Below are 13,302 nucleotides of genomic sequence, written 5' to 3'. Positions count from 1 at the left end.
ATTCAGTATGCAACCTGATCAAATTATGCATTAGATGTGAAAATGAAATGCTTTTATTATAAACATTCAATAAACAAATGCAATCTAACATACAGGAAGGTTTACTTTGAAGAACTTAATCTCACAGGATTTCATGAACACAAAATCAATAATAATTGAATTCATATTATAAATCCTCTTTGGTATGGGTGTTAACTGTGACTGCATTCAGTAGTTAACCCTCTCTACCATAGCTGACATAGATCTACATAACTATTAATAAAAACAATAAATAAATAAATATTTACAATAATAATATACTTTTGATACACTATGTATAAAAATATGGTTTTTGAGGTAAAAATGACAATGACATAATCATTATTAATTGTGATAATACTAATAATAATATTAATAATAATAATAATGATTAATAATAATAATAATTAAACAAATCAAATTTATAAGTATTTTAGCACCTTATATAGTATAATGGACAGGTTGTATCAAGATCCTTTATATTTAAATTAAAATTAAAAAAAAAAAATTAATTTAGTAATCATAATGTGGCTACTGTACAGTACTCTTGCATTTAATATTAATAATAATAATATTAATATTAATGTTATCTCTAAAGTAGAACACTACTAATATGAATACAATCAAATTATGTGGTGTTTAAATTTCATCATTGATGGATGAATCAATTAAGGATTCCTCGCATAATTAGAGCCATTATGCACATGTTACGTGCAAAGGTTTTAGGCAAAACTGAGTGTCGGCACTTCATGGGAAGAAGATCGCCAAACAGATAATGAAAAACAAACATGTGTACAATATGTTTACATGGTAAAATACCATGATAAGTTAAATAAATAGTAACATGACTTTAATACAATGTGGATTTCATATTTGTATGGCGGATACAGGATGTTGAAAACTGAAAGTACAGCATCCTACTGATAATGGTTACAAATGATGAGATTACCACCAGAGAGCTTTAATGAAGCTTCAACCCAAAACACCAATGTAGTGGCGTATCTATTTATTATTCTAATTAGAGACCGAAGATGCTAGAGACCATGGAAACCCCGGTCCCAAAAATGGTTTTTAATTGGAGGGAGACCTGTATATTAAATTGTTGAAGAAGCCGAGTTATTACACTGTAACAAACATCTAATTTGTTATAAAATTACTATTATTCTATCATAATTTCCATTTTTATTGTATTGCAGTATTGTATTGTACAATAGATCATCTTATTTTTAGAACAAGCCAAGGTTTATTGAGATTAATATTGATTGCTAATCCATATTTTTCTCATCTCAAAGGTAAATATAACTTCCTACAGTAGAAGTTGGTATCAAACTGTCAAGATCATCACATTTTTGATTAAAAAAAAAGCATGCTTAAATACTGTATAGTCATGATGTGCCTATATATGGTCATGACGTGATGTCATCATGACCATATTTATCCATGTCCATGAGTTTTGTTTTTTTTAAACAAAGTTTGTCTGAACAGAGCTTTACATAATAGCTTTATAACATTCAACATCCTATAATAATATTCCTACAATTTTATAATATTTTTAATATTACTGTATTTTAAATTTATTTAAGAGAACATTTTGTTTCTATAGACTGACTACAGTCTGAAATAAATGTGGAATGGAATGGAATTAGAATGAATGAATATTATAATCACTTTCAGGTATTCTCATTCTTTAATTCAGGTTATTTTGGTGTCAAATATTCAATCACAAAAGTTTACGGCACACGTGCAGATGTAATTATGCTATATTTTCATGCATAAATGTAAGTTACTCTATTAGTGTACAGTAATGTATTCCATTACAATTGCCAATGTAATTAGGTTAAGCATAGCAATGTCAGTTACTCTAGAAGTCTGGTCTGTTAATTTGATTTGATTTTTATCATTTATATTACTATAAAAAATATGAAAACAACAAATACAAAAACAAGAGGCACAAGAATCAGAAGTTATTATATCTGGGATAACCCTCCTCAATGGCATTATCTTTCTGTATTATGATGAATAAAAATAAACATGTTTCTTGTGGCCAAAGTAGAGACTAGTATAAAAAAACAATGCAAAAAAATAGAGAATAGCATCTGATCCTATAAGAAACAAATACAGTAGGACTCATTCCCTTCATTAAAATAAAACCGAATTAGAAACTGGTATTTTACGTTCATACTGTAGTAATTTATTTTCAATTCTAAATCTTAACCACAGAGGGCAAAGAGCAAAAATAGCATTTATAAGGTTTTATCGAAAGACCCTTCCACAAATACTGTATAAGACCCCAAAATACAAAATCAAATGATCATTCATTGCTACTATAATATAACTATATAATCAAATTTAAGTGCATTTACTTAATGATCTTTTCAAATATTTTTAGGGAAATAAAGTAGTGTTTGATGTCAATCAATCAATCAAGCAATATATCAATCAATCAACTTGTTATTTTCAAAAATTAAAGATTGTTTACTGGAAAATTTAGTTTGAATACAAAAAATACATTACTGTAAAAAACCACAGACTAAAATTATATACAAAGACTAGTATTAAAAATGGACATACATATTTATACACATTTTCTTAGGTTCATACTGTACATCGCAATAAATTAAACAGGATATTTTAAAAACATAAAATGACAAATTCTGAAGATTGATTGCTTGATATAATAAAATAATTGCTTGTACGCGCTCAAGAAAAACTATCAGAGCGTTCTGTTTGAAACAGAAGCTATCCGAATACCATACTTAATTGTTAACTAATCTCATATGAAATCTGTGTACTGTATTTATTTACCAAGTTTATACATTATTTCAAGAAAAGATAATAGAGAAACTGACTGTATGCAACTTGTACAATGCAAATGCATTGCACAGAGTTAATGAAATGCATGGCTACTGTAGAATAAATTCTAATATTAACACGTTACTTGGCGTTCCAATTTTTATGGTGTCTGTTGTAACATACCAATATCAGCATTCAATACATGGATACGCTCTGTAGCACATTATAAGATAACTCTAAACAAAAAGAAAAATGATGTACCTCATATCCTTGCATGTTTAAGATGAGGCTTAAAATAGCAAATTACGATCGAAAAATAGGGGGTCTTATCTTATATATGCAAATTTTTTTTTTAATCTTTAAAATCATGTTCGTCTTATGTGTGGATCGTCTATAACACGTGCAAATTTAGTACTGAAATTAAGCAACTAACTGTTATGGTCACCATGTACGCTTAAAAAGCCAAAAATGAATGAAAATACTAGGGAAAGCACGGCATTTTGGTAAAGGATGTAAAAATGTCTTCGTTGTTCTAAGGATTTGATGTCAATTAAAGATTAGAATGATTTTGTTTTAGAAACAAGATGACAGTATAAAAAATGGGGGTCCCAAATTTGTTTTGGGAGAGCAGTTAAGGGCACCACAACCTAGCCATGATATCAGTGCTCGTTAGAACGGCATACTTGCCTGTGGTTATGGTGGTGGAACAAGTCTTCTCGGATACAAACCGTAGGCCCAGTGTACACAATTTGGATCATGTGCACTTTAAAGAACCCAGTACATCTTTCGAGACGAGTAGGGTTACCCTGGTGTACTGGTTCATACAGCCTCTGTTACAAAAAGTGCTTATGGACCATTAGGTCCTTTGCACAATGTACATACGTAAACGTAGATGTTTGTTGCTTATGGCGATACCAATCCACACTACTGTAACTTCCTTGAGACAAAATGATAATGAAGGAGTAACGGTAAAAACACGCAGATTTAATGAATTTGCGGAAGATGGGTTATTTTCCAGGAGTTTCTTGTCCAGTGGGAGTGAGAAAAGCCTCAATTTCTTGGATGAAATGTTGATAAACAAAAAACTAGGGTTTTATTCAGCAGTGTGGTAAGGAGAGGGAAGAATACTGTAATGGATGAGGTTTGTTATGAACTGTCTACGTTTTTCTATTTAACTTTAAAAAAAAAAAAAACTCAAGAGAAAAAAAGAGGCAAGATTTGTGTCTAAAACCTTGAAAATAACTTTAAAATAAACTCCAATTCAAAATAAAAAAAAAGATTTATAAGATTTACCTTATCCATTTGTGCAGGCTCAAAGAGTCCATTTCGTGGGATAGTGACCTCTGGTTGACGATAATGATAGATGTAGAAAATGCAAGCTTCAAGCACCAAAGTCAAGACAGCACCAAAGAATACAGAAAGTAGAATTATCAACAGCATGTTGATGACCACTTCTGAAAAAAAAAAAAAAAATCTAAATATTACAACAACTGATTTTTACCCTGGTTGTGGAAGCATGTAGTTCTGAGGTACAGTAAGTCTTCAGGCTTCCTATCAAAAGATCCAGGGTCTGAGTCTGAAGTTAATCACTTGTTTGTGTCCTTGAACAAGGTAGTTTAATTCATGTTTTTACTCTCAACAATGGCGCATAATTGAGTGGGCCAATATATTATAATTTTAGTACTTTTACAAAATGTTGTAAATCTGTACATTGATTGATTAAGAATGATATTATGCACCAAATTTCTAGGCATACACCATAACTTGTGACTTGATCGAACCTTCCCCGTTTAATAGTCCTGCAGGCATGAGAGAATTTCATATTTTTTCAATTGTCCCCGGACAAGTACCCTTAAAAAATGCACTAGTCCTGAAGACAATTTTACTTGTCCCAATGTTATTGCAAAATAATCATAAAAATAAAAAAAACACAAAAGTAAAGAATTTTTGCTATGGCCCTACAACATTAATAGGCCTACATGCATACTGAACTGATCATGCAAAAATGTTTTTCTTTCTTTTTTTAATTTGCAAGAATTTCAAATGTATAATAAAATGGAGAAATTCAAATAAAATAAACTCAAAAGTAATTACTAGTCTTAAAGTCCAGACATTTTTTGTCATCCAAATCAACTAAAAAACAAATGGCTGTGCACCCAAAATCTTTAAATATGTTTTGTATTTATAGACTAGATCAGTGCGAATTTATATTGTAAACAGACCATGTGCAGCAGACCCAGACAGTCAAAAACACTTGTCCCGGGTGTCATGCCTGTCTTGCCTTGTTTTTGTTTTCCCTCAAACACATTTCACAGAGTTTTGAAGAACTTGATTTCTAGTACTAGGCTACCATACACCTATTTTGGTCACATACCAAATCATTACCAAAAACATTGCCTCAAAATTAATATTTAGGCCCTAACGATAATCCGAACAACATCATTTGATTATACTCAGCTGTTGTGTTATACAATTGATACTATTACTGGTATTTCACTGTAAATTTGAAAAAGGCCTTGTTTAGCAGAATAATTTTAAAGGCCTGAGACTGACAAAGGGCCTAGGCCTAGCCCAATTAAGCTGAAGGGCAATTCTATTTTTGGGATCCTCATCATGCTTTTCATCGCACCTGCCTGGGGTGCTTTCGGAAAACAATGACCTGGGCTGGGCCTACCTTTACCTAGCTAAATAATAGTATTAATAATTATACACTGATGAATGAAATAATTGAAAGCATAATGTATTGCGAATGTATATAGAACTATTCAATAATAAACCGACACTAACCTTTTCACCAGAACGTCAATTATTTATATCATAACATCATAATACCAAGGGCGCAGCCATGTTTACAAAACGAAAGCAGTTTTCTCTCTACTCCTGTGATTCTCTTCGATATCGACAATTCATCAATAATCGATACTTGACCTTTGTCAATTGACTTGCGCCACCAGTCGGCCGGCGAAGCGACGTTGGCTGATGTTTGCAAAAAAAGAGTTTGTGTTTTGAATTTTATACATCATCATGTCTGAGTACAGCTTCGTAAAAGCGGGGAAATTAAAATTCAAAGGTAGTACTGATGCAAGCAGGTAAGCATTGGGCTTTGGTCATTTATAACTAGGATTAACTAACTGTTTGAGTTAGGCCTCTGATCGGTGGCCTAGATTAGATATAGGCTAGGCCTGGAGGCCTCTAGGCTGCCTCTATCCCTAGCCTAGGCCAGGGCCTAGGCTATCTAGAATCTACACACTGGCGCTGCCTAGATAGGGCTGTCTGCTGTAGCCGTAGGCCAGGGCCTAGCTAGGTATATATAGGCTATATGCCTAACTAAGGCTGCCTAAGGAAGTACTGCTGGTGTTGGCCTGAGTGTGCTGAGTCTTACTTTTAAGTCTAATCTAAATTTGCGGCGCTCATGCACTTTTTTAGTACTCCACTCTAACTCTAGCCTAAATAAACATTAAAATAACAAGACTAAAGTTGAGGTTAAGGTAAGCATAGGTAAGTTAGGGTTAGGGTGGAGTACTAAAGTGCATTAACGCCAGTTTTGCTTCTGACAGTTTGTTATTCCAAATCTTTGTTTTAAGAAGGTAAATATTAATAGGCATTTTGTTTTTGGCGCTAATATTATGTGGTTTCGCATCCGGCCAAAAAAATTCACCAAATTATTTTACACTTACAATTAAACGGCACAGACATGTTCTTTAATGATTTCACTTTCATTAATACACACTTAGTAGCCGCTAATATCATTCCTAATTAGTTTAATTTACCAATTAATTAGAACAGTACAAAAACTGTACATCATCACTGAAAACCAGGTCATTTAAATAATTTTACTAATTATTACATCGACATGCTCTTAAAAAAATGATAAATTTAAGCATTATAGTAATAACAATCTAATCTTGGGTTTTTTAAATATTCTTTACAGTTCATCAAAAAAGAAGAAACACAAGAAAAAGAGAAAACACGAGAAAGAGGTAAAGGATGTAAGGGAAGAGGAGGCAGAAAAATATGGCAAGTCACTGTTTATGCTGTAGTTCTGGTACAAACTCACCCTCTTTGAACACGAATGTTGGGCCAATTTTGTGGGCAGGATTATTATACCTAGGCTAGGGAATCTCATTCTCACCCAAAAAAGAATGTGACCCTTTTGAAAACTGACTGAATATCATTTTATTTATTTTAGAGTCTTCCGGAAAATTAGACGGCCTCCAGCACCTTTGCATGCAAGCAAGAATCTCCCGGAAATTAACACATCTCCGCAAATTCATAATTTTGCATGATTTTACTGCTTTATTATCAATTTTCTCATGGAATTCAGTGCCGAGGAGTATCACAACGTGCACCAAAATAGAATTAAATGTACATTAAGAAAGCAGTGATGGCACCAGGATTTGCCCGACGGGAACCCCCGCCATAATCATGAATTTTCTTACCACAGCTCCAACCATGGCGTGACTAATGTGGTCTAGACCATCCATCTGTGAAAGTCCCTCCCTGCCCTCCCCTTCGATCCCACCCATTGACTCCCTCCCCACAAATTGACCCTCTTTCCCCACCCTTTGACTTGCCACCGCATTTGCTGAGGAAAACCCAGGCCCTGGTTCTGTGTAACATTTTGTGTGCAGTTAATAAGTTATTAAATTATCGTTTGTTGTCATATTGTTTTTGCTCTGTTCAGGTGGATGGTGGCAAACTTCAAAACCTGAAGAGATTACTGGAACCATTGCCATTGAGATAGGAAATAACACTTATATATATGCAATGGACAATGGAAAGTTTACATTAGGAGCTCCAAATCATGATCGTGAGTAGAATAAAAAAAAAATTTATTTATAGCACAGGTGGGCAAAGTGCGGCCTGTGGGCCACATGTGGCCCGACAGTGATTTTTTTGCAGCCCGCGAAAATTAATTAATTAAAGACCCTGTGTGTGCGGCCCGCCAAGCAACATTGGCTAGAAAACTGCTTATTTGTTATGGCCCGAAACCGATTATATGTAAAAAGTAATATTAAAACTGAGAAGTGGTGTAAAGGCAGTGCTTTGAGGTTTTTGCAAGCTCAATGGAAACATAAAATTTGGGTGCGGCCCTCAGTGTTAAATAAAAAATTCACTTCGACCGACTGTACTTGGGAAATTGAAAAGATAACATATTCCTACACTAGAGTACTTCCTTATCCATCTATCATGGAGTGCTTGTTACTTAAGTGGGCTGATAAGGGAACAAATATTTTCATCATACTTTATGGGTAATTGGTATGATCAACTTATCTATAACATTTTAAATATGCATCATCAAAGTTGTAGCTAATTATATTGGAAATTCCTTGTTTAGCCCCCTCTCAAGTTTAAGAAAATAAAAAAATTGATACTCATTAATAATGTCATATCCTCTAGCCTCTATTGGTCCATCCCCACCAGAGCAACTGATAGCAATAACTATATCAGACACCAAGATTGCATTGAAGTCGGGGTACGGTAAATACATTGCTGTCAATGCAGAGAACGAAGTGATAGGTCGCTCGGACGCTGTCGGCAGTAGAGAACAATGGGAACCAGTCTTTCAAGATGTAAGTGAGGATGTTGTTTTACAATACAGTGAACCTTTCGGCTAAACCCCGCCCCTTGGATATTGTTGCTAAGGCCCCCACAAAATAGCAATGTTAAAACATACATAAACATGTGCATTAGTAAGACAACACATGTACTTGTTCGACATGCATATATATTCCAGGCGCTGTTCTGATTGGTCAGTTGTTAGTTTTTGATTGACACTCCGGAATAGTCCATTATGTAAGGTCTGGTCACAGTACAGGTAGTAACTATACAGTAGGATAATAAAATCCTAAATATCTTTGACTGTAATAGAGCTGATCATTTTGATGATCTATGTTTTGTGATGTAATCAAGTCTTTACTGGAAGTAGGGAAGACTAAACTTTCCAAATACAGTATATGGATCGAGTAATTAGGGGTAATAATAATAAAATCACTACTAGCTCCTTGTAGCAGCAGTTTGGCGCAGCATTTGAGGTTTGGGCTTTCAATCGTAAGGTCGGGGTTTTTCGATTATCCGCTGTGCAGATTCGCTTGTGTCCTTGGGCAAGGCACTTTAGCTACATTGCTTCAGTCCACCCAGCTGTATCAATTGGTAACAGCCATCTGCTGCGACTAACCTGTGACGGACTAGTGTCCCATCCAGGGGAGTACAACTCTCATCTGCTTCACACTACAGAAACTGGGGATAAGCTCCAGCCCTATAAGCCCTAGTGGCTCTGAAAGGATTTAGTAGTTTTTACTAGCTCCTTGCATTTGAAAATATGCAGCATAAATTCATATTTATCACAATTGAAGCTGATTCAAAGTTTTTGAGGTTTGGAAATTTTAATAGCCTCGTAGCAATTTGTAAAGTATGAAAATGCTATTTCTGGCTGGTTTTGAATTTAATATTAATATGTAATAACAAAGCGTTAAGACAGTCTGGGGGAGGTGTTTATTATGTATAATATTATGTTGCATTTTTCTTTTTAGGGTAAAACTGCACTTCAAGGCTATAATGGACGTTTCATTTCCTGCAATAGTCAGGGTGACATTGTTGCAGTTAGCACTAAAGCTGGTCCAGAAGAAATGCTGAAGGTAAATTATAAAGAATAAAGTGGTGCAAGGAAATTAAAATACTTGCTACTGCACCCAGTGACCATTGGACAACTTGTCCAGCATTTTGCCTTACTTCCATTGTTGGCAATGAGCGCTGCACCCAGTGACCATTGGACAACTTGTCCAACACTTTGCCTTACTTCCATTGTTGGCAATGAGCGCTGTACTTCAGTAAAGTATGATATGGAAATTAATTTCTGTTTTCTTGTAATGAATAAGTTGGTGTGTGGTTATATGTTATAACTGGGCCTTTGGAATTTTTTCCACTAATGATTCCTTCATGCACTAATTTTCAATTAGTACCTGAAAAACTAGTATAGTATCTGTTTTTTTTAATAAATATAATTATGGCAGTAAGAAACTGTAGTCAAATTATATTAAGCTACTGTTATTGATTTTAAATTTTATTTGTTTTCCATATCCGTTTATCATAGATCTGTTATTTTTTTTATCAGATTCGCTCGAATAGATCATTGGTAAAGAAACAAAAGAAGTCAGAAGAAGACAGAGGTGACCTAAAGGAATGCGAGGTCAGCTATGTGTAAGTATCAAAATCAGATTAAATGGGTTAATGAAAAGATAATAATATGTAAACTTTTTTGCAATCAATAAGAGTATACATGTGATTTATTTAAATGGTCAAACTAAACAACAAACCACAGAAAAATGCAAAATATGATATGGATTATAAATTAGGATTTGTTTTGGGCCTTCCTGTTTAGCCTTGTTATGAAGTACAAGTCCACATGTGTCTGTGTTGCTACCCCACCTTTTTAGCAATTTTATTGAACGGTAGTAAGTTGTTCTCTCTAGTCATTGCTCTTTAATACACCATCTCGAATTAGTCTTGTGAAAATACCCGGCATTAAGTTTTGGCTTGAATTCATACCTTGATGTATATTCTTTGATTAGCTTTGTAAAGGCTTTTTTCCACTAGGCAAATTTATTCGCGAGAATAGAAGGAGTTGGTTCGGTTCCTGAGCTCTGATTGGTTGCATACTTTTTTCCCTTCGCAAAATGTAGAAACAGTTCAAACTACTGATTTCGCTGAAGCGAAAACTCCAATAGAAATGGGAATGTGCATGAACCGACGCTTTCGGCTCGCACGAATAAATTCGCAAGTGGAATACAGGCTTTAGGAACAAGTTTCTGCTTAACCTCCCCCACACAAAAAGGTGTAAGTTGAAATATTATATTCTTGTGATTCCAGCAAGAAATTCCAAAGTTTTGAGGACCGGAGGCTACGTGTGAATCAAGAAGACCAAAGCAATCTAGAGCGTGCACAAACAAGTGGAAAATTACACGAAGAGTTACTTGATAGGTAAGTATTAGTTGTTTCATAATTAAAAAAAATAGGATATTTTGTACCGTAAATGCTCGAATAAGTGCTGCGACGCTCATAGAATTTTTGGAGGCTTCAATGTGGCACTATTCCAGATTGGCGCTTATTCGAGAGCGGCGCTTATAGAAAAAATATAGGCGTGGCACTTTTGATGCCTGTTCTTACATATCTCACATATTCCCGTCCTCACATATCATAGGTCCTACGTCATCGTAAATAAACATTTATAAAGAAAAGCTTGTGTCTTAATTGTGTTATTTATTCATTTTAACATTGTATTTAAAATCCTTTTTCCCAAAGTGTTTCATTACACCACTCAGGGTAATATATACTCTCGATTAATGTAACCTTCGCGGCGCTTATTCAAGAACAGCGCTTAAAGAAAATATATCACGTTTGGTGCTGCATTTTCAAGCATTTACGGTATTACAACCCCTTCCCTTGTTTGTATTCGTTTCTAATTTTGTTTTGCATTCTGATACCATTCTTGGTTTTTTACAGGCGAGAAAAGATGAAAGCTGATCGGTATTGCAAATGAACAAAAAGAGGGCAGCAGAATACCTACAGTTGACATCAATAAGGGTTGATGGACTATTATCTACCGTACACTCACACTCTTGTATATCAACCGTGTGTTTTCTTGTGTGTACAACCTTGTTGGTATTCCTGAAGAGAAACTGTAAAGAATCACTCCCAGAGATCTTGTAGATGGGCGACTGATCATCAATATGGCGCACCAAAACTATGGTTGTGATCAATAAACTGAACAATTATGGGAAATTTTGAGCTGTTCTAAGAAATTTTAGAATGTACCTGTATTACTTTTTGGTCCATGACTTGTGGCTGACAAGAGTCATATACAAACAGCATATACAATATATTTATTATCACCTTCACCATAATTTTGCTTTGGAATTCTTTAAAATCATTGGTAGTAATGTGTGATGGCATTATATAGCCAGGAATTAGCTATAAAAGAAATTTCCATTTTAAAAAATATTTATTTGTTGTATATTCTGATCTGTGATACCTTAATTATCAGGGGTTGATCCAGAATTTTCCAAACGTAAAACAACATTTTCGACATAGAAAGTGAGTAGCACGTAACATTGGTATGCATCGAAATTTTAAAATTTATTGGCAAAAAGGTAACAGAGTGTTTTTTTGTGATTTAAGGCTGGCAGGACAACATTCAGGAGCGGATGGAGAGAGGCCCAAAAAGGGGGGGGGGGCGCGAAAGTTTGGCTGATCGACACAACACTGTCCTAGGGGAAATGCCCCGCAAAATTTTTGTGTTCTAGACGCCCGAAAATAACATTTCAGGCATTCTGGACTATCATTTCTTTCCTTTTTCTTTCTTTACCTCCCAAAAAGGGGGGGGGGGGCCGCCCAAATCCGTCCCTGACATTAAAGAGAATTCTAAGATGTGGCTTTTGGTGGATTATCAGCATTAAGGGTAAACCCACTGAAAGGCCCATAGAGCTTCAGTCTACAATCCTAAGCCATGAAAATTTGAGCTGGCTGGGCTGCTGTTGCAAACAACAACCTGTTATTTACTACTGTACATGTTTTATACAAAATGACAATTAAAATAATTGAAACTATTGTACATTGGTGCGAATGTATTCTTTATTTGTCTTCAAGATAGAAATTAAAAAAGTAGTTGATACAACGAGTCATAGGCTACATGAGTAACAGACATTAGAACTTTCGGCAGATACCAACGTTTCATTTGTACAAAATTCTTATTTGATAAGAGTTATTCACAAAAAATGTAAAGTTAACATCTTTTAAGGTATTTGGTGGACATTACATTAAATGCATGAATTAAACACATTTATAACAATACTTGGCAAGTTAAACTCTGAACACGAACAAGCATGTCATGTCTATGTGATATGTCCATATATTGGTGTGGTATGACAAAAGAAAGAAAGAAAGAGAAATCTCCAAAATCCAAAGTTATATTTATTGTATATCATGCGGTGTCTTTTGTGCGCTTTACATAAACCAAGAACACCAAAATATTGTACAGCAGATGTAAAGGGAGAACATGGTGCATGGAACAGAAAAAAAATAGGAAACTTAAGTCTTAAATACCATACAATTTAGAGAACCACTACAACCCACCAGTTTACCAGCAGTTAAGGTACAGTCCTTGCAGTACAACAGAATTTAGATAATTACCATATTAGAAATAAATATGTTGCTAAAAAGTTTATATGAATTCCAATTAGAATTTTTCAACAATTTCAAGTATATATTTTTTTAACCAGGGTCTAATTTTAATATTGTTATGGCAACCAAATAAGGGGTAATATTTTCATCATCCAAATGTTTGGTCTCCTGTCCTCATGTCTATATTCATATTTTTAATTACTTATATAATGTCCAGACAGATAAGTAACTCGGCCACTTGGTAGTTTTCGCATCTTTATAAAATGGTCATATTACTATTGCAGTTAACAAAATCATATGTTCTTATTCACT

The 13,302-nt window shown here is 34.4% G+C and overlaps 2 protein-coding genes across 2 annotated transcripts in view; one reads left to right on the top strand and one right to left on the bottom strand.

Annotated features, from left to right (window-relative positions):
- The window catches only part of LOC117122764 (PDZ domain-containing protein 8-like), a 29,659-nt gene extending 23,920 nt beyond the window's left edge, over positions 1–5,739 (bottom strand). The window contains exons 1-2 of the mRNA XM_033268506.1: positions 5,599–5,739; positions 4,105–4,265 (exon numbers count right to left, since the gene is read on the bottom strand). Of these exons, the coding sequence (XP_033124397.1) occupies positions 4,105–4,251 (147 nt within the window). The 5' untranslated portion in view covers positions 4,252–4,265; positions 5,599–5,739. The remainder of the gene's footprint in view (positions 1–4,104; positions 4,266–5,598) is intronic.
- Positions 5,740–5,771: 32 nt separating this feature from the next.
- On the top strand, positions 5,772–12,880 carry LOC117122765 (protein FRG1-like). Its single transcript, XM_033268507.1, has 8 exons — positions 5,772–5,900; positions 6,743–6,828; positions 7,496–7,621; positions 8,212–8,384; positions 9,345–9,449; positions 9,926–10,011; positions 10,681–10,791; positions 11,314–12,880. The coding sequence occupies exons 1-8, from the start codon at positions 5,836–5,838 to the stop codon at positions 11,348–11,350; spliced, it is 789 nt and encodes a 262-aa protein (XP_033124398.1). The 5' UTR covers positions 5,772–5,835; the 3' UTR covers positions 11,351–12,880.
- Positions 12,881–13,302: the final 422 nt, after the last annotated feature.

This window comes from Anneissia japonica, unplaced genomic scaffold (assembly GCF_011630105.1).
Source record: "Anneissia japonica isolate Jap-2015-1 unplaced genomic scaffold, ASM1163010v1 scaffold288142_len361356_cov169, whole genome shotgun sequence".
In the NCBI taxonomy this organism is placed as follows: domain Eukaryota; kingdom Metazoa; phylum Echinodermata; class Crinoidea; order Comatulida; family Comatulidae; genus Anneissia; species Anneissia japonica.
Note: the sequence above shows the minus strand (reverse complement) of the source record. Positions and strands in the feature narration are given on the sequence as shown.